The following is a 22,224-nucleotide window of genomic DNA, read 5'->3' on the forward strand; positions in this document are numbered from 1 at the left end:
ATAGCTGCATTCATATGTAAATAATGATGTAACAACTCAACACATAAAATGTACGAGGTGATTTCTTCTGAAGCAATCATTGATATCTGACCCCGTGGTTCACTGAAAACAAAAGCGAAGCTGAATTCTCAAAACCACAATCCAAAACATTACAGAGTGCAGCACGCTGACCGTAAACCAGAATCTGCAGAAACAAATAAACTATTGACTCCACATCCATGCACAAATAGACATTATTGAAATCTATATCCACCAATAATTTGACCAAAAGGTTCAAAACAGGCACAATAAGACGATTTGTTTCAACCTAGAAATGAAAAATACAACTTCATACAAGCAAATATGTCAGATCTATATCAATGAGATAGATAGAGATATATATATATATATATATATATATATATATATATATATATATATATATATATATATATATATATATATATATATATATATATCTGTAGATATGTATAGAGTAGAAAAGGAGATACAAGCCCTCTTGCTAATCACAAACAATTTCAAATGCAAAATTGCAAATTACAAATAAAAATGACTCTCTGCTTCACCCACTGCTGTTATCCACCCACCTACAGATGTACAGTGATACACGTGATACGTGATAAGATCCGTGTTGTGTCTGTAACGCTGTCAGGGCAGTGAGAGCGTGATTGTTATACACACATGCGTTTTCCTCTGGGGGGGCTTTCCTCTCATGAAGGCATGTGGCAGGCCGTTCTCAGGGCGACCCTCCCCGTCGCTGGCCTCGTCGTAGCTTTCAAACTCGCTGGAGCTCCAGCCGTTGTCGAGGGAGCTGCTGCAGCCGCCCTCCTCGCCGAGTTCCACGTCATCGTAGATCATCTCATCTGGATCTGTGTGAAGCAACAGGACAGACGCAGACAATGTCATCAGAAATACGAAAGTTTAGTGAGTCAAAGCACCCACAGAAACAATTTGTAGGGCTCTTCTATCAGAGGTTAGTAGCATAAATGTATATGCAGATGAACACTAAAACAACATATTGCACTCAAATTGAACAACCATGTGATAAATATCGTGTTTGTAAAGTATGGTGTTACTGTTAACACAGTCAACAAAAATGAGCAGTAAAATCACAAAAATGTATATTAATCCTTTGGCTATTGTCTTGGACTGCAAACAAGAAATGTCAACATCAGCATAATATTTTCATGCAAAAGCCTAAAGTATGTATTCGTATCCTAGTTTTTGACAAAAGAAATTAGGACAATAGAAGTGAAAGTGAGCAGCGCTGACAGGCTTAAAGCTACAGACGAGAACAAAAAGTACCGAATCCTGAATTTCTTTTTTAACAAACCTGTGTTGGAGTCAGAGTTCTCTCTGGGCACGTCATCGTAAATCACCTCATCTGGATCTGAAGCAGAAAAAGAGCCGTTCACAACAACTAGTGCCTGATTTGTCACATCACACAACAACCAGGATGCAATGTAGAAGGGATCTAAAAGAAAAAGCACACACACACACAAGGCTGTGCTTCCTCAAAAGAACAGGGAAGGAAGTGTCTGGGAATTCAGCAGTGTCAAAAGAACAAACAAAGATAATATCCCCCTGAAGGCATGCACCGTATGTGCAGAGGAAAGTACAGGGAACTGAAAGAACAGCAGCATTCTTTCCATGAAGAGGATTCATGCATCCCGACAAGATGTGCAACTGTTGTGGATCTCGTTCCTTACTTTCCATCCATGCAGTGTTGGCGGGATCGGATGCCCATTTAGCCAAAGCGTCCTCTTCTCTAATAGGTGGACACTCTTCAGTGAAAACACTTGAGGAAACATGCAAACAAACACAATTAGGCAGTGTAATGTCAGAGAACCAATAATGAACTATTTTTTCTGTATTAATACAATGATACATGATATATCTATGGCATGGCATGAGGGGGTTTGTAATTTATGACATACTGGAAAGGGTTTAGTAACCATTACTGTAACTGAAAGTGGGAAGTCTACTCTGCGTACTTCTCTTAAGACATCGCCCTAAATGTATGAAATGACTGGTATAGACTTGCTTCAGCTGTTTAGTATGAAACATACCCGTCTACAGAGGTGTTGACAGTCCCGACCACAGTGACTGCAGGTACAAAGAGAGAAAACATTACTGAAAGGAAGTTGTAAAGTATTGTTAAGAGCATGGAATGAAGGATACATTTATTATGTTTAATATTATCCTCAATATAATTGTTCCAGAAATCAGCACACCGCATGTCAAGCAAACGCAAATGACTAACAATAAATAGATTAATTAAGAAACTCTGTTGTAATGTTCCTCATACGCCACCAGGTGTCACTGACGATTCGGTATCTCCTCAATTACCATTCGATTTAGTCAAGACGATTCTTTCCTTATTAATGTGCTTCCACAAACTTCACTTCACAAACGTACCCAATTTAAAAATGATATGATAAACCTTCCGTTTTCCTTGGAACTTGTCGTGGCAATAGAGATAACTGTACGTCATGGCCACAACTTGCAGATGACAACACTGCAAAACGTGTAAAGGATTTTCCACATCATCATGAATATGACTCTCAAAAGTATTTCAATCTGGTGTGACCGTGGTAAGATAATGACAGTGTAACCAGACTCTTCAGCTGAGCCCGGCCACAGGCTCGGGGCTCAGCTGTTGCCAGATTTGAAGGAAACCGGAAAACCCTCACAGCACAGCACAGATCTTTGGGGAGGGCTAAATTTAGCCCCTACTTCCTTGTGGCAAGGCTTTAGGAAAAACAAGAGAAAGAAGACAGGACGGAGGATAGAAGTAGCTGAGACAGCATTTACGTGTCATTGCATTGCATCTCTAGGTCCGAGTGCAGTGAGAAAAGGAGAGGGAAGAATTTCCCTCAAAAGTAAAAAGCAAAACCAGAGAATTTTCTGTCTCGGCTCTACTTTACCATCCTCATCCATGGAGAGGTGTCGAATGAGGACGGGTGTGGTGTACGTCGGCGTGATGAGCGGCACACCAGAGGGGGTTGCGTAGCCACAGGGCACTGGGACCGAGTATCCTGAAGTGACGCCGACGGGGCTGCTGGGGATGTCCTGGGATTCTCCCTCCGGTTCCTTGGGCTCCGTTGGCGAGCAAGCGGCGGAGGAGGAGGAGGGTCCATGCTGCTGCTCGAGCTGCTGCAGTTGGAGAGGAGTGATGTCGATCACAGAGTAGGGGTTGACTTTGCCCTGGGAGGAGCTTCGGGGGACGGCCTGTGGAGGGTGAGGGTCACTGATGGACTCGTCCTGGCCTTCACTGCCTGGTGGGCGACAGAGGACACATCACAAAATACCACGTCAGGGACAATGATATTGAAACAGCTCGAAATTAAGTCTCTGACTGAAACATAGATGGCCTAAAACTGACATTTGGAACACTACTACGCATACGGAGCGTCAGGGTCCCACAGTGTTCCCATTCTTCCTGCTGATGCCTCACTTTTGTCTTCTTAGCAGCTCAGTATTTCGGTTCGGCAGCTTATCAAAACTTAGTTCTGGGTTCATTAACCTGTTGGTAGAGCATCCCATCACACAGCGGCCTTCAGGCATTTTTCTGTTATTTTACAGGCTCCTTCGCGCTAGTAAAGAAAGTCTTCTTTTACTAGAAACCGATCGAGTGGTCCACCTCAAAAAGCCCTGTATGAATATGGGGAAAAATGTCTTTGCTTCCATCTTTGTTTCAAACGATTTTGGTTGTAGACCTTCAGAGGGAGGACACCTTCCCAGAGTGTTGTTATTCTGGATGAGCCTTTGCAAGCAGCTCTGGTTAAGAGCACAGAGGCGCTGTAGATCAGGGAACCATGCGGCACTTTAAGACGTGAGAATCAGAAGATACACGTTATGAATTATGGCCAGTTGAGATTTCTCATGATGATGGAAATGCAAGGCCTGCGAGTGTTCAAATCGCACATGCTTTAAAAAGGGGGAAAACCTAAAGAAATGTGTGCAGTGTTGACATTCCTTCACTGCAGTACAACAGAATGAGTGAGAACAAGTAGAGCCTAGCCCGGCCTGCTGCTGCTGCTGCTGCTGCTGCTGTCAAGGCTTTCAGTGATAAAAGCCAGACAAACTCCAGCACCAGGCAGCCAGAGATACAAGGTGTCATGAGAGAGACAGGCTGCCCTACTTTAGCATGAGCTGAAGGGGCTAGATCACAGCCAGATAATGTACACAAACAAGAAAGGGGAATGTGGAGAATTTTTTAATCGCTGTTATTTGCAGCCAACTAATTTCCAAATACCGTAGTGCAGAGAAACTCCTGTCAGTGTCAACACTTTTGGGACGCAAACCTGTTCTCGCAGGATCCGTCTCTGCGGCATCTTCAAGAGGAGGGGGTGGAGGTGGTGGTAAATCTGTCTCCATGTCATCCGTGCCCTCAGCAGCAGATGTCCCCTCTCCTTCTGCTGATGTTGTTGTTGTTGCTCCACCTGCTGCTGCTGCTGCTGCTGCTGCTGAGGATCCGCTTGTGGCAACTGTCGTGTCTTCTGATGATGGAGCTGTGTCGGAAGGTGCTGGGGGGTCCGGGCCGGCGAGATGGCCCTCGGGGGGACCGACCCTCGTCTTGTCCTGATCATTGCTGCTTGGGGCAAGGGGAGCTGGAGGTGCAGGGGGCAGGCGTTCAGCCTCAGGGATGTCATCACCGCTGTCATCAAAGTCGAAGGCTTCGCCCTCATCTTCATCTGCGAAGGGGACGCTGTCGGCCAACACTGAAAAAAAAGAGAAGACTTGTGAAGGTGAAAGCATACTATTAAATAAAGTACTAATATCTAAACTTCTGGAAGATTGTGACCCGTTTATCTACTGCAACAGCCGAGTAGATACACGCTCTGTATAGAAATTAGCTTCGGCTAATAACTTACAGAACTCCTGGATGACAGACAATCACACCACACTGTCGGCTTTTCAGGATTGGGCGAAACACAAGTTAAATTTAGGATTTAACTCAATAATCATATCATTTCACGCTCAGACTCCTTTAGAGAGTGTTTACAGATACGCCGTGGGTGGCAGTTTTAGTCCTTGGGCTGCTTCAAGTTAAAACACTGAGCCACAAACAGACTCATAATTAAGGGTGGGGTCTACTACAGCGGTATGTTTTCTTAGAGAAATTCTTACACGAGGGGATTGGTTTCTGCACCCAAAAACAGCACACCAGCTGCTCTACTCTATAGCAAAGACAAACTAGGGCAGAGCTGGGAGGTGTAGTGAACGTTCAATGGGCGTCACATTCGCATCAGCGCTCTCGCAGACAGGAAAGGGGGAACAACAAATGTCTTTCCAGTTTCCACACTGCAATTAGGCCTGCAGGAAGGAGGGCCGCTACTCCCTTTAGTGACGAGCACAGCCGGAGCGTTGCATTATTTCTGATCTGATGAACAGAGCGTGGGCCCCGAGTCAGGGAGAGCTCAATGAAAAAGGAGCACGAGAGAGCGTTGACGGATTAGGAATGCCACGGCTCGACTTTCATCAGCCGGCTTCATGTTTTTGGGCCCCGAGCTGAATGTGTGAATGAAAGTATTTCAGGTTTCATTCAGTGGCGGAGTGAAAGAAAAAAAAAGAAAAGACTTCAGTAAAGAAAACAGTCCAAAAAAAAGATTCAACCCGAATTAAATGTTGTGGAACATATTAGGCAATCCTTTAAACTGGGTTCACAGAAGGATAAACCACAGAGCCTGAATGGAAGGAACTCCCAATCGCACCATTTAACCCTTAAGTGTCGCTGGGCCAAACGTGAAACTTTAAGGAGGATATTCTATCTTTGTCACAGCTTTGCTTCAAAGCATACCGCACATTCTTCGAGAGCACTTTCCTCAGTAGCCACAGCTCGGTTGTATTAACTTACAGTCTAAAAAGCCGGATTTTCATATCCTGTGTTCCCAAAGAAAACAGAAAAATTCCAAGTTTGCGCAGGTTCATTTTAGAGGTCTAAAAAAGGTCCCCGGTTCGATCCCGAGTTTCGCCATTTTGACCTTTCCCTTCCTGAGTTGCAGATAAATGTGAAGATGCTCCACAAAGCTTTGCTATAGCACCACGTCTCTACCCTTTCCTTTTTGACACTCCATGTGTCTCCTCTATCAATATCCATTTTCAATGTTCTTGCTCAGCGGATAAGGTTATTCTCACCATCAAAAGAAGCTAGTTCACCGTTGCAACATGCCGAGTTGTGCCCCCAAGGCCTGCGCGGTCCATTGAAAGTGACCAAGTAAATCTTAACTCAAAAGAAACTCCCCGTCGCAAAAACCCCGCAGTAACTTTGAAGTCCCTCAGAGCAACGTACACACAGCTACTAAATCACCGGTACGATCCCCCTCCGGCTGTGACAGGTGGTTGTTCCACCCTGTAGTGTGAAGGAACGGTCTGTGACTAATGCTCCAGGTCAACACTGCGAACCCCACGTCCATCTGCAGCCACGACTACAGTTGCAGGAAAAGAGGAGGCGCACAGAGCAGACCTGGAAACAGAGATGCTATCTGTCTTTTTCCATGTGTGCAGTAATGACACTGAGATAAGGCACAACTAGCTGGCTCATAGGCAGCGCTACTCCAGGACTGTGGGATGTGTACATTCATACGCTCAGAACTGCCCCGATGTGGACGCAGATCCTACCGCTGCGGTGTCGACGTGAAACACCTGGACTTTGTCAGAGTACAACAGGGCCTGATTGGAGGGGATTTGGCCAAATGACGAGTCACAACAGGCCCTTCAGTAGTACATCTGCAGCCATGAGTACATGAGACCACTGATGGCCGGCTGTATGGATATTAGGGCCGTTAACGAATGTTCTGAATTGAAATATGTATTCAAAACCGAATAAGACATTTAATATGATGACAGAGAACTCGGACACATCATGTCCTTACAGCATTTAGTCACGTAATGTAAAGAAACCACGTACCTGGGTTGTACTTTTTAAACAGCAAACACACGTTTTATATTGTGGTATTTACTGGAAATGACAGGAAACGTTCAGCTTCCTGGCCATCTCCCTATTTAGGTTTCTGTAGTCAAAATGAGAAGGTATTGCATAGATCAGGGGTGGCCAACCCGCGGCTCTTTGCCCGGTTTCATGCGGCTCTTACGTTCATATCGAAGTTTGTATTTGTGTTTTTTTAATGTGCGTGTTCGCTTCGCTTGAATTAAATACGGTATTTTCGTCAAACGCGCATGTGCAGCCACAGATTACGTTCCTCGTCGACCCATTTAACGCCGAGACGGACTGTTTGCAAGCCCCTCACAGATGAGGATGCGGCTGAGTTGGAGATGATCGATCTTTGTGAGGAGGACCAACTCAAACCTGCTTTAAGGGACCATTGAGTTCTGGAAAAGTGTGCCAATGAAAAAATACCCCAATGTCAAACGGGCTGCTTTAAGATACTGTCAATGTTTGGGTCAACATACGTCTGCGAGTCTGTGTTTTCTACCCTGAAACACGTGAAATCAAAGCATCGGTCTGTTCTGACTGACACCCATGTGAAAGAATTGCTTCGAGTGGCAACAACGGAATACAAGCCAGATTTGAAGAGGATTGTTCAAGGCAAGGAATGCCAGAAGTCCCACTAAGTAACATGCATAGTAAAAGAAAAACACTATTGTAAATTATTATATTTTTGTTTGTGGACTTGGTTGAACTGAGAGTTTGTCTGTGTGAGACAGTGCACACAATGTTCATTGTTGAAAATGACTGGCCTGTGGTCTTAGGAGTCAATTTCTGTCATTATCATGTTGGTGTGTGACATTTACAATAAATCTGGCTGAGCAAAGGTATGTGTGTGTGTGAGGAAGGGATAGGGTGATGTTCATGTGTGCCCATGTGTATGATGTGGCTCTTTGCGGTAACACAGTAAAAAATGTGGCTCTTGGTCTCTGACTGGTTGGCCACCCCTGGCATAGACCACGAACATAACGCGCAAAAATAGATTTTTCCGAATAGTTCAAACCGATGTGTTTTTTTAAGAATGAATGTTGGAACGTCATTTTTGACCAATTTTGACAGCCCAAATATGCCGGCAGCCTAATTATGGAGACTGTGCTGCTGGATGTGGACCTGACTTTACAGCGAGCGCACACATACGAGTGTACAAACACACACACAGTTATGCGAGGATCTTACAGCCCTTCTAAACTATATTCACAACCAAACCATGAGAGGATTTCTCTCATAGTTTGTACAATATCATGAAGTCCACACGCACACACGCATGCACACTGACACACACACACACACCCGTACTGAGGTGCCCATTGTCGATTCATAATGACAATATGGATTCTGTTCTGCGGGCCCGTCTCCACTCTACTACATAATAGACCGCTCGAATGAGTCACTGGGTTACGATCCGTTCCAGCATCGCCCCGGCAACAAAGCAAGTGTCCGGCCAGCAGGAGACGAAGCATTTCTCTGGCCTGTGTCAATCCCCGGAGGCTGTGTGTGTGTGTGTGTGTGTGTGTGTGTGTGTGTGTGTGTGTGTGTGTGTGTGTGTGTGTGTGTGTGTGTGTGTGTGTGTGTGCCCCCACAGCAGTATTCAGCATATTACTGAGGCACATTGTCTGGTATTCACAGCAGCACAGCACATTTCACCCTCCTCGCTCCCTCGCTCCTCTGCCCACACACTTCTCAGCAGAGAAGAAGAAGAAGAGGAATCTGTGCTGTTTACTCCCACTGTCCAGCTTCACCGCCCCCCCCCCCCCCCCCCCCGCGCCCCCCGGGAAGTGATGTGACCACAAGACGACCCACAGAAGCTAGCAGGTGATACTTCTGGTCCAACACTGTCATCTTTTTCTAAAACCAGACAGCCGAAGAAATCTGTGTGACAAGAGCAACACTTAAAATCACTTGTAATGTCACGGCTATAAAGGGGCGTGGCCACCATTGTAATCGATAGGCCACACCCAGTGGAGAAACCATTATGAAAAGAAGGGTGGGGGGGTCGTCTGTAGCTAAAACAAAGTAGTATTCAAAGAAGAGCAGAAAATCCTCACAATTTAGAATGACAGAACGTTTGACAACAATTAACTGATTAGCAGGAATGCCTCTCAAATAATGTCTCCATTCATCTGTCCTCCCATCACTGTGTCATCGTACGGGGATCGAACCCACGACCATGGTGTTATTAGCACCACGCTCACACCAAGCCGTGTGTGTGTGTGTGTGTGTGTGTGTGTGTGTGTGTGTGTGTGTGTGTGTGTGTGTGTGTGTGTGTGTGTGTGTGTGTGTGTGTGTGTGTGTGTGTGTGTGTGTGTGTGTGTGTGTGTGACAATGCTTTGTTGACTTTACTTTCAGGAGGCGGGGGAGGAAAGTCTTCCACGTCCATGCTTCCTGCTCTTCTCTTCAGACGGCAGCATGTAGGGGATCAACCACGCCGACACACATTCCTGGAGGAAAAAGACAAACGTCGTAAAATGTCAAAAAAATAGGCGGGGGGATGATATACACACAGCCAAATCAATTTAGCACTGAAGAATGTTTCCATGCATCAGCGGTAAAGGACTTGACTGGCTCGGCATTTGTACGCCGGTCAGTCTCCAAAAAAGGCCCCGACCACACTTATTTATTCCATGTTATTCAATCACAGCAGCAATTTGTCAGCAGAAGGTTGACGGCTGTGCTGCGGTGGTCACGGTCTGGTACCTTTTGTGTCAACATCAGAATCTGGACCAAAGCTAATTCAAACAAATGAATGAAAACAAAAGGAGCTCTTGTAGCGCTCCTGGGGACTGTTGACACTACTGGCGTGTTCAAGTGTACACACCATTCTCATATGCTAATCGTGGGCGTGTGTTAATGTCACGGCTATAAATGGGGGGCCTGGCCACAGAGCCTGTGGAGAAACCATTATGAAAAGAAGGGTCGGGGTAAAACTCTGGCTCGTGTTTTGCATATTTTACTCCGCTGTGGCTCGTTCAGTAGTTCACACGTGCACACTTTCGTCATGACGAGAGCTCAAACACAATCAAATGTAGATCAGACAATTAAAACACAGCCTAAAAGGCAACCACTACTCGCATCACTTGGAGGCATTTTGGTTTCAAGCCCAAGAAAAGTCTTAATTATTCAAAAGGTTGCATTCCGCCACAGGGTGCGGGAAAAATGTTCTAATGTAAACTAAACCTCAGGTACATTATTGAGCCTGTAGCTTTAACTACAGTGCGTGTGCGCATTAAAAAAGACGCAGAGGTCAATGTGTTTTTTTTTTACAGCCAACACATTTTGGCCCAGGAAAGCATGCTGAGGCAGGAGAGGCCTTAGGACCTGCATGGGCATGAGAGACACCGCATTCCTCAGCAGCACGGCCTTTTGTTTGCAGATGTACAGTTCGTACAGTTCCACAGGTGACTGTTACTGTTCGAAGGCCTCCTCTAGAAAAAGAAAATGTGCTATTTTCAGAAGTCGAGAGCGGATGACAGAGTCGTGACATCATAGTAGTTGCATAAAGCCGCGATTGTTGTGGTATGTATGCCCCCCCCCCTCACCGTAATCTATCCACGCAATCTCGACGCAAGTTCACAACGGTTAACTTCTGCCGAAGACAAAAACCTACACCGCAGTACTGCAGCAAAAAAAAATCATCCGAAGGATAACTCATTCGGAGTCTCAAAGCTTTGTTTTGTCTGCAAATAATGATGAAATCCTCTGCTTCTTTGTCCTCCTTCTTTGTCCTCTGGCACGGGGCCAGAAACAGTGGATGTGAACACACAGGGCCAGTGTACTGCGGAATACAGCGCGGCTAACAGATAACGCTCGGGCTAAAAGAGGCAGGTAGAGTATGCGTAGCCTGAGGAGAAATAGCCCCACACAATAGAGACAAAGAGACGGACGGCAGCAGGTACGATGTAACGCAGTGTGACGGATGATGAGGCCCTCTTCAGGTCACTTTTCTGCATGTATGAAACAGGTAGTAACATGACAACTAAACAGCCAAGCCCCGACTTTGAAGGGTGACTCATCTCTCCCCTTCAAATGCATTGCTCAAGGTCTAGGTCAGTAGGAAAAAAGGAAGGGAGGAAGGAAGGAAGGGAGGGAGGGAGGGAGGGAGGGAGCGGAGAAGAAGTAAAATATTCAGGTGTGCTCTTCTTGACACAAAAAGGCACCGAAGAGAGAAATCAACATGTTTGGTAGAAGTAAAACAAATGAAAGCTGGAGAAGTGAGGAGAGACCTTCTCACTCCTGTTTTGAAACCAGTTTGTGGAATCCTCCATTCCTCCTCACTCCTGTGATTACTTTGTCTTTTTACCCGCTTCTTGAAGCAAACTGAACGCACCTTTCCACAAATGACCTCCTGCGTGGCCTGTGGTGTGGGCGTGACTTCAACATGTGCGCCACACAAACACCAGGCTCGGCCCATGGAGATGAGCGACTCAACAAAAAAGCAGAAAAATAGACACAATTCATTTATAAAAACGCTCCGCTAATATGTTAAGTGTTTAAATATAAGGTACTCTAATACGGTCTGATCTGAGAGCAGTGATTCAGGAGGACAGCAGAGAGGCAAGATCAGCTGTGTGGTTGATGACAGACTCAGCTGAGCGTGTCATTACATGCTGGGATGGCTGAGCTGTGCTCTGCAGACAGGAGAAGAGAGACAATCTGCTCGCCTGTGTTTTTCTAATAACCTCGGCTATAGAACGGACAAAGATCAAAAAAACATGTATGGTCCATAGTGTGGAGGAAGAACCGCCCCCCCCGTGTCCACTCATTGAGGACATTGTACAGCGCTCTACAGGACAGCACTTTGAAGTCTCGGTTTAAAAGTGAAAGTTCTTAAAAGTCATGCTCTTTTACTGCAAAAATCACCTTTCTCTAAATTTATATTAATGCACACACGACACATCTTTATAGAAGAAATCAAGGAATGATGAAACAGACAGACACAGCATATGGTAAATGGAAATAAATGCTTTTCGTCATACATTCCTTGAAAGTTCCCAACCAGGATTTTAATAAACTAACCTCTTTCAAAATGTTTCTGATCTGCTCCAAACTCCTAACTCATCACTTATGGCAAACAGATTGAATCACGCGTGTTTATGAGAGTGATTCTGCATCAAACACCCTGGTGTTTTTGTGAAGGGTTTAGATCCTTCTGTAGAGTTTTCTGGGGGCGCACTTAATGACAAGTGGCATTCCACACGCGGGCTGAAAGTCATAAACAAAAGCCTGGAGGACAGGGTGGTACGAGGGAGCGAGACTCGGAGGCTGCTGTGAAGCGTCTGGGACTCGCTGCTCAATAAAACGTTCAGCCAAAGACAATCTTCTGCTTCTGGCAGGATTACAGTAATCGGGCCTTGACCGAAAACAACACATCCCAGGCCTACAAAGAGCGCACGGACGGGCTTAACAAAGTACTGTAACGGATTTTGCAGTTAAGTTCAGAGAAGGACAGGACGGAGTCCTGCAGCATACTAAAGAGGAAGGAAGAAGGTACCCCTTTGTAGTCTCTTCACAGCCCGTATTAAAGAGTAGAACAGCATAGCTACAAAGACCTGTACTGAGTAGTTTATGTCACGTAAGAAAAGGTTTTACTATGACATCATTATATACAGCACTGAGAATGGAAAACTGAGAATCCTGACTCGGAAAACATTTGATTATTAGATCTGCAAGGGACAAATTAGAACCATATTTATAGACATAACATAATACCTCCCAGCTACGCAAGCGATCTTCCTCATAATTACATCTGCTAGCAGCAAAAGCCCCTAACTCGATGTAACATAAGCTGCCGTCAACACACTGAACAATCAACACGACCAGAGGACCAGAAGAAGAGTGCGGTATTCCCCATCAGCTCCCAGTTATAATTATAGGCCTAATGGGAATGGATTGCAGCGAGTGCACTTCATTAATCCGGGCCGCAGGGCTGCAGGATTTTTATTTGATGTCAGAGGTGTGATCTATTGGACATGTGAGGGGGATCGGCTACGAGCTCTGGAGGCATGTGTCTAAACATGGTCAGTGCTAAGCTGCCACAGTGACTCAATGCTGCGTGGCGTCAACCAGCGCACAGCAAACTACATTTTTACCATTCATGTTTATGTTTTACATCGGCCTAAACTTGGGAGCCAGATTTGGTTTCCAGTAAAAAGACAGGAAGTAGTGACGTGGCCCGAGCAGACAAAATGAAAGACTGTGGCCATGTGATGATTGAAACATGGTGTCCATTTGAAAAAACAGAGGCCGCCGCAGTCACTGGCGGTCACTCTCCACCGGTCTCCACCCACCCAGCGGAGCCACACATGTCACCAGCGGAGCACTGTTCAGTGGACTGCTTCAAAAGAGCCGTAGTTGACTGGATTTGAGCTCTGCGTGCATTTTTAATATGAACAGAGCAAACAGGAAATGACCACAGGAAATCCCAAACACTCTTGGCTGTCACTGCACTGACTTCAAAGGGCGGAGACCCTTTCTGAAGCCAAGATTGCAGCCGACCTCTGACTTTACTCATTGCTATGCAGGGACGTCATCGGTAGCTCCATTCACAGAGCTATGGTACTTAAGCCGCGTCCCATTTCAGCAGGGATGTCTGAATATCCGCATTCCCAGTTGTAAATTTCAACTGGAACGCCGCCTGAAGTCGGATTTCGGACTATAAATCAGAATAATCCAAGATGGCTGCATGGACAGAAATACGCTGTTCATCAGCACTTTTGTCATACGTGTGTCTCATTACACTTCTATCTGTAGACATGTTGTGTGACACATTATATTATATTATTACTCTCTCCCCCCTCCCCCCTCCCATGTCCTGTCTCTCTATTCATCTACTGTCAAATAAGGGCAAACATGCCCCAAAAAAAACCCTTTCAAAAATCCATTATGCACTAAACTTATCTGACATATGTTCCCGACTGTGAAACAAGTGTGTGGTATGTGAGCCATTTCACCAGTTCACCTGCAGAAGAGCAGTCCTATCCCAGCTGTGGCTGAGCTGTGTCGCTCCTCCACGTCTTCTCTCAGTGGGTCCTTAGTGGGGCGGTGGGTGGACAGTGAATCCATAACATGCCTCTCTAAAAAAAAATGAATGGTATGCTCCTCTGCTCAACCACTGTGTACTGGGAGTCTGTGACACCCCGAGCCTAGTCGTGGTAAACACAAGGGATTCCCATGAGGAGCTTTTGGAGAGGATATCAGAGTGAGTCCATGTTTACACACTGATAAATGAAAAATGATAAGATGCTGAAAGTACGGCCTCGCTAAGCATGCGGAGAACCGACATGGCAGATAGCATTTAGCTTTGATTGCCAACAGGCCTTTCCTCAAAACACCAACATATTTCTGTCCCAGAGGTTTCTGTAAACATCCAGCGTGAGAGCGGCTGTGAGTTTGGCGAGGAGAAAGTGTCGCACATAAAGGAGTCTGTGTCCACAGGACTTTGCATGAGTGCTCATGGGAAATTGTAGTGAATTTGATGCAAGGACAAAAAAAAAAAAAAAAAAAAAAGATCTGTGCTCTGAGGGCAGCCTTTGCTGGGTGTTATTACAGCGTGGGGAGGTATTAAGCGCCTGTGTTTGCAGCCAGGCCACCCTGGCTATTTGCTTAACAAACTACCAGTGGAGATTGTTGTGTTCATGCACGTGTGTGTGAGTGTGTGTGTGTGTGTGTGATCCCCTCAATGTTCCATCTCAGCCATGTATTGGCTGAGTGAACTGGACATGCAATGACACCGGATAACACAAATGCAGATCAAAGCTCTGATCATAGTCAAACTGTTGTTGGAGGCTTAGCTTAACTAAACAGATTTCCTGAAAAGCACTTTCTTTTAGCTGTGCAGAGAGACAACTCCAGGTAAACAGTGTAGTTCTATCATGGTTTCACTACCTATTCACACTGCTCTTCCAGTTGACTGAAGCCGCGCGCGGGGCTTTCACTGAGGAATGCTATGCATGACTACTTGAATTTGTAGTTGGGGCTGACTGCTGCTGCTCAGGAAGACACTCACTTAGTCATAATGTTACGTGTCAAAACCCACAAGGGTTCTTTTATTTATTTTAAAAAGGAAACCACGTTATCGTGCACCTGCAATTGCACCATTGAAGAGGGACAAAGGGGTTAAAGAAAGAGTATGAGGTGGAAATCTATCAAAATGTAACATGACAAGACTCAAAGCCTGAGGAAATTACTGCATCATGTTCAGTTAAAAAAAAAAAAGGATACATTTCAAGCTCTCGTGACCAGTAGCTTGCTAATGTCAACATAATTAAGGACGCAGTAGTTAACGTCAAAGCGTACAAACAAGTAGGTCACATCGTACACGTTAAGTTAGTTGACAGTGTTGGCAAAGTTAGCTGAGGCGCCACGTTATCGCCATCTCCCACTGCAGCGTTTTCAAAACAATAATACACTTATACCGTTACTTTACATTGTCTTTTTTTAGCATGTTTTTAGACTAACACAACTGCTCAACTGAACTAACTTAACAGTTCGTTAAACATATGTTTGAGTTATCTTGAAACTTTGACAGAAACTTAGAAAAATGTCCTGAACTCACCCATTTTATTACTTTTCCCCAGAATATATATATATATATTCCTCCGCGGTAACAGCTCGCAAGTGTTAAACGCGCTGCATTTCTGACTTCAACACAGCTTCATACACATCCAGCGCTCGCCCAGTGTCCTTCTTTTAACTCGACTCACTTCGATGCAAGCTGACTCCATCCATGAAAACCCCGTACCTACTCTAAGTAGCTAATTGGCCGACGAGTCGAACTGGGCCGGCTGTGATTGGCTGCACAGAACGTCAATCAAGCTTCCAGCGTCTTCTCCGGTAGGATCGGCTCGGGATTGTACGGAGGAGTTCCACACTGCCCACGTGACGCGTGAGGTGGCTCCCTTCGAAACAGCTGTCCGGAGAGGTTTGATTTGATTTGATTTTTTTTAATAAGGAACTGTTTTAACCAAACTGGACTATTTTTTCAACAGTCCTGAAACATAAAACATCACTTTAATAGATACACATAGAAACATGCATGTTTTGCTCTCTTGCAAGTAAACATGCATACAATCGCTTACATAAATAAATAAAATAAAACGTTCCCACTTAATTAACTTATCCACACCATTTACAATTGGAGAAAAGAGAACTTTATTTTTTCTCTCCAAACTGCACAAAAACAAATCCATGTTAAGTTTTCATATCACTACTTGATTATTATTAATGATACAATATGAATTGAAACCAACTTGTATACTTTGTAACACCAACCTGTTAAAAAGAGACGCGTTAGTCTTTTATGGACAGTACCATTTGGACTGGAAAAGCATGTAAAAACTCATGCATGTCAGGTCAAATAAGAAAAACTAGTGCCACACACGTAATGACTCTTATTCTGCCACCTACAGGCAGATGCTTTATTGCACAGCCTGAACAAAACAAAAAGACACAATACTGTATTACAGACGTTTTATTCTGTGACTCATATTAAAGCATTTCCCAACACAAACAGCATGTTAAACCTTAGATCTTACAGATAATGTGTATTATATGCTGTCATTACAGTGAAAAGTGAAAATCAAACCCACTTATTAGTCTTTTTTTAGTAATAATAAAGTATGTTCAAATGTACAGTTAGAAGTCAAATACTTGCTTATGAATGAAAGATAAAAATACTTTTAAATGTTATAAATACATTTATTTCAAAGGTATTTGTGTCGATTAGCTCACTGAGGTTGTACAGTGTACATAAAGCAAAACGCCGGTAACAGTTACGTGGAAAGTGTTGATGAGTAACCCAATAATACTTTGAGTCAGCCCCCGGGCTGTTGGTTTATATCCTCAAGGAGCTACTTTAGATCAATACTAATGTCTTCAAACAGAAATGAAACGTCTAAGTTCTAGGGCTCATACGTATAATGACACATGAGCTACAATGCTGTTGAAGCTAAATGACAATGACAATGAAACTAAAACTTCAGATATAAAACAATGGACAAACCCAACACACAATGCCAAGGCTTCCAGTACAATGAGGCCATTGTGTGACAACCATTATTTAAGTTTTGCATAGGTAGAAATAAACTTAATTTGACTCATACAGTAACACCAAAAGAATATCCTCATGATTAACACAATTCTTTGGTTAACCAGTAAACTGCTTCAGTTGTGCAACGTTACATCTACATTTTGGACAAAGGAGCCTTTATGGAGCGGGACCAGTCCGGCGCCTTCTTCCACAAATAAAGACGATTGTGTCGACGGCCTTTTCTTTCAGGACCATGGTCAACATTCCCGTCTCTGCTGAGAGAGGATCCACAGTCCAAAAACACCAATGAGTGGACTGATCCAATTGTCCACTTAGTATGTAATCACTTCAATGACTAACCGATGGAACCTCCTTCTTCAAAGTTAAACCAATTTTCCTGCTGAACAACGATGTCTGTTGTAAAAGCACCACTGGAGCCGTGTATGACAACGGCCGCACTGTAACTGGGCTGCTCGATGTCTACTGAGAGAGTGTAACGTCTGCTCTCTCCCTCGTATCGTGTCCCCACGATATATAGACTTTGTGAAAACCAATATTTGTGTCATTCATGTGTAGGTGTAGAGTACCTACAAATGCTGCGGTAGCAAAATAATTTCCCCTTGCGGGATTAATAAAGTATCGAAAAGTATTAAGACTCCTCTCTGTTTTGTTGTTGTTGATATACAGGACTTTGAATTTGCACTCCTCAATGTCTCCTGTAAGAAGCGCATTCTCGTGCATTTTGTTGTGAATAAATAACCAAAGACATGATTGGCAAACTGGATATTTCACAACACAGTGTCTCGAAGGCGATGCAACCAAACCTATTAAAAGATAAGCTAACCAGGTGGAAAATCAAAAATAAAGCAATATGCTAGTTAAGCCTGAGGGAAGACAATGTGGCAAACGTGATCAAGATAAAAACATGAAACAATGTTCCCGTTTACAATGATACAATGTTCCAGTTAGTGCTTTTCTGAATAGCAAAGTTCACTCAAGGAACTTGTGAATAAAAACGCTTCAAAAGAATAAACACCAATCGTACTTCTATCACTCTAAAAGTAACTTCAAGCACTCATTCAAAAAAAAAGAAAAAGATATGGCATCTTTGAGATAGTAAACGTCTTCCTCGGTTGCCCATCAGCTGGCGTGGGGTTTGACAGGAACCGCAGACTGACCCTCCGGGGCTCCGTTTAGGGGGGCCGGCTTGTCGCCGAAGTTCCAGTCCACCGGATTGAGCAGCTGCATAGTCTTCTTGTGCGTCCAGACGGGGTTGATGATAAACGTGAGCAGGACGAGGCCGATGAAGAAGAGCAGGAGCGTGGGAAGGGCCACGTGGGTGCAGAGCTCTCCCCGGTGGGTCAGGGACACCCACCACATGTAGTAGGTGAGCACCATGCGACAGTGGAACGAGTGGATCATCACCCACTGGTTGGCTCTCCAAAACAGGGTGCGTGCCCAGCCGGCCTGTCAGGGAGGAAGGAAGATGGAGAGAGTAAATGATGCGAAGCATTGGGACACAAACTTTAAAATACCATAAAATGCACATCTGTGAGCAGGAGGAACAGAGAAAGTTTAGGTACAGACTCAATTCTTTTTATAGAACTTCCTCTTTGTAAGAATATTATCTTTGCACAATCAGGAGGTGCACAAAACCCAAAAAGGAACTAAAAACCTTGTGACACTTAGTCATTTCTATGGTAGTTGAACACACAATACACCAAAAAAAACCGCACTACCTTCAGTAACATCCAGGATATGCAGGTGAATGGCGTGCTCATCTCCAGCAGCAGCGTCACCATCGGCAGGAAGTGGCCCGAGGAGTCCCAAACCACCGCCGACGCGAACCCCGACAGGGCGAAGAAATGGTGCGTCGCCAGCGGGAGGTCAAAGGACCGAAACACCACACTGGAGGTGTGGAGCGCGACATTCTCAAACACGAAGAATCCCGTGGCTGTGAGGACGTTGAACCACGACCAGCCTTCCTGTCCCCTCACTCGGTCCCTGGTTAACGCAGAGTCCTCGGTCAGGGCCCGGAGACCGACTACGGTGCTTTGGATGCCAAACACCGCGCGAGTCGCCGCGAGGTTCCAGAAAACCTTCTCCTTGGCTATCAGGGAGCTGTAGGTGCGGGACAGCGCCACGGACAGGAGGTGGGAGAGGAGGAATATCCCCGCGTAGAAGCCACAGCCCAGGGCAATGAGCTGAAGGCGGTAGTCCCACGAAAAGTAGTCCGAGCTGGGCTGGGGCAGAGGGCCGGTCTGCTGCTCGCGATCCATGTTGTGTGAGGGACGATACCGGAGCTCAGCTGCAGGTGGGACCCTGACAAGGGGCTGGTAGGCGCATGGTGTGTGTGAGGCCACCTACGGAACAACTCAACCCTGCTGAAGGAAAGACAGCATTCACTAAAACACATATTAACCTTTAAGTTACATGCATTAAAAAAATAATTAAGTTTTAATAGATCTTGAGTCTGGACCTGAAGCAGAATAAGGTGAGAGCGAACCTCTCATGTCGTAACTCGGTAAAAACAAGCTCAATAGTTCGATACTAAGTACAAAGTATCATGTTATCCGTTTCAGCCACACCGTTATGTTGAAGCCCTTCACAAACACGACGAGTCACAGTCAACCGTAAGCTACAGTAACTGTGCTGTAAAGTTAGCGCAACAAAAAAACAACCACGACCTAACACGCTGTAACGTTAGCCGACTGAAGCTAATGAAGCGCTCAGAAGTCTGGTGTTAAGTAGTTTGCGTTTTGTCGCCACCAACAAGTGCGCGGACATCATTGCCATACTTATCGTATTTAGCGGTGCTTCTGCTGGACACGGTGTCCCGGTGCTTTGTGTGTTTAAGTGCTGTCCACAGCAGGACAATTCACATCATAAGACTTCAATTTGGTCATATGACCACCAAACAGGAAGTGACGCCCTCTTCAAACCTCCGGATATCCCATTGGTCAATGCCGCTGTAGCGCCCCATCTGATTGGTTATTTCCTGGCTCGTTGGTTATATGCATAAAGTGTCATAAAGTCAAACATAACATAGTTACACATGTATACACCAGACACAGTCAATAACACAGATGTATATGGTTATATGTTTTACATATAATTGATGAAAATGAAGAGACATTTCAATAGATCTGGACTGAAGGGGATAAATGGTCTTATATAGCAACTTTCTATTGTCTTCTGACCACTCAAAGCGCTTTACACTGCATGTCAACATTCACCCATTCACACACGTATTCATTCACTGATGGCAGGGGCTGCCATACAGGGTGCCACCTGCTCATCAGGATCTAATCTAAATGCTCATTGACACACATACACTCGCACACTGATGGCACAGCCTTTTGGCATTCAGTATCTTACACATACGGACTGGAGGAGCCGGGGATCGAACCGAAAATGTTGTAACAGCAGTATTTGAGTAAAACAGGTTGTGCAATAAAATGTAGATTACATTTCCAAACTTTATGTAGGAGGGTTGCAGGAGGAAGTGCAGTTTACCCTCTCATGCACTGAGTGATACGACACATTAACACAGACAGATAACCACAGAACTGTGTGAAGAATTTAAGTATTAAAAGCATTATTTAGTAGAATTAATAACGCCCCCAGTGGTGAATAGAAGTGTCACAATGATAAGAATGTAAATTATGTTAAGAGTCACAATATATTTACTTATGGAATGTATTATAGGTTTACAGGATGTTTACTTATAGAAGATATTATATGTTTGCAATAAGTTTACTTGTAGAAGTCTTGAACATAATCATTGGAAGTATTGAACCAAGGTATAGTCACATAGGTTAGGGGGTTCTGAGCCATGAGGCCGAGAGAGCAGGGGAGATAGGGTCAGTGAGGAATGCAGAGGACAGGCTCTTCACGACCATATAAGGGAATAGGTCAAGGACCAGAGACATCACCAGAGACATCAAAGGGGACACAGAGGAGCTGGACAGATGACCAAGAGAGAGCAGGAGGAGTCCGGACGACTTCAACCGAACACTGAGCTGATAACATAAACTGGCCGATTAGGTGGGGCAAGTGAGGACTCTGCCCCAAGGGACATATTGATATCGATAGAGTAATTCTGTTTGCAACTGTTCTAGCTTCTCATGTTAATTAAATACTTTTGATTGTCAGCCGGATCCAGTTCATCTTTGGTGTGACTTCGCTGCAGAAGGTTAGAAAGTCAGCAGCAGCAGAAGTCCAGCGGCCTGTCTCTCCCCTGAAAAGGTGCACCCTCAACAACTGCTGGAGGAAACCCACAGAGACACAGCATGCAGGCTCCACACACAAGAGGCTGGTGGAGCCCAGGAACTTCTAGATATGATGTGCTTGGTGGTTCAACAACTGATTCCACACACACACCATCCGATAAAAGCATCTGACCTGCAGAAGCTGCTCCACTGGGGAGATAGGCTGCTATATGCTTTGTAGTCCGTTATCAGAGGCACAGTATCTGCAATGCTTGTGATCTGAAGGAGGTATACCAGCTACAGCACTTCACCTCCCACAACAAATACAACCAGCATTATGTGATGATAAGGTTTCCCAGTCCTTCAAGTCGTGGAATATCTCTTAGCACTATGTAAAGCTCTTGAGGACATCACTCACTGGTGGGACAGAACTAAGTAAACCTCTTGGACAAATAGTAAAAACTAAAGAAGAAACAGCAGCTTCCTTTGATATAACTACTTTGAGATGAATCATAATCACAGCATCTGATCAATTGTTTAAGTCAAATTAAATCTAGATATTTTTTTTTTGGGGGGGGGGGTAATGAAGGAAGACATGTGTGCTGTGGAATCCAACTGTAACAACCCATGAGTTTCATTGTTTGTCCAACAGAGGGGGATCTTGCCTTGCATATTTGAAATGTACTGAGAGAGGGCAAGGGGTTTGAGTTCTATGAAGTTCTAACCCTAGTGAAGTCATTGGCTGTTGTGTTTTTTATGACATTAACAAAAAAACTACAAGAACATATAAAACCAACAGAAGTTTAATTGAAAGAAAAAGCATTAAGCAGTAGGATTGTTTTTAATCAACACCTTCCTGACTCTCCCTTTGTAGGCTGACACAGACCGTGTCGGTGAAAACGTTGCACTAATAAAGACTTACACCTGAGAAGTGTGCAGTCCTGAAACACTGCAGCATCATATTCTTGCAGACACACCGACAACCTGCCGAAGTGTAAGTATCAAGATGAATATCATTCTTAAAATGTGTACTTAAT

General features: G+C 44.6%; 2 protein-coding genes across 4 annotated transcripts in view; both read right to left on the minus strand.

Moving 5' to 3' along the window:
* arhgef10 (Rho guanine nucleotide exchange factor (GEF) 10) overlaps positions 1-15,610 on the minus strand; it is a 43,475-nt gene extending 27,865 nt beyond the window's left edge. The window contains exons 1-8 of the mRNA XM_079174229.1: positions 15,504-15,610; positions 9,293-9,390; positions 4,308-4,724; positions 2,928-3,278; positions 2,070-2,106; positions 1,710-1,798; positions 1,334-1,390; positions 682-869 (exon numbers count right to left, since the gene is read on the minus strand). Coding sequence (XP_079030355.1) covers positions 682-869; positions 1,334-1,390; positions 1,710-1,798; positions 2,070-2,106; positions 2,928-3,278; positions 4,308-4,724; positions 9,293-9,329 — 1,176 coding nt within the window. The 5' untranslated portion in view covers positions 9,330-9,390; positions 15,504-15,610. The remainder of the gene's footprint in view (positions 1-681; positions 870-1,333; positions 1,391-1,709; positions 1,799-2,069; positions 2,107-2,927; positions 3,279-4,307; positions 4,725-9,292; positions 9,391-15,503) is intronic.
* A 722-nt stretch (positions 15,611-16,332) lies between these two features.
* On the minus strand, positions 16,333-19,883 carry cln8 (CLN8 transmembrane ER and ERGIC protein). 3 transcript variants are annotated; one of them, XM_079174192.1, is made up of 3 exons: positions 19,775-19,883; positions 18,716-19,360; positions 16,333-18,443 (listed from the first exon to the last, which is right to left on the minus strand). In XM_079174192.1, exons 2-3 carry the CDS (start codon positions 19,253-19,255, stop codon positions 18,117-18,119), a joined length of 867 nt encoding a protein of 288 aa, XP_079030318.1. In that variant the 5' UTR covers positions 19,256-19,360; positions 19,775-19,883; the 3' UTR covers positions 16,333-18,116. The 3 variants fall into 3 exon arrangements, with proteins under 3 accessions (XP_079030318.1, XP_079030317.1, XP_079030316.1); XM_079174191.1 differs by having other exon boundaries at positions 18,716-19,357; positions 19,775-19,873; XM_079174190.1 differs by having other exon boundaries at positions 18,716-19,868.
* Between the last annotated feature and the right edge of the window lie 2,341 nt (positions 19,884-22,224).

This window comes from Pholis gunnellus (genome assembly GCF_910591455.1).
Source record: "Pholis gunnellus genome assembly, chromosome: 15".
In the NCBI taxonomy this organism is placed as follows: domain Eukaryota; kingdom Metazoa; phylum Chordata; class Actinopteri; order Perciformes; family Pholidae; genus Pholis; species Pholis gunnellus.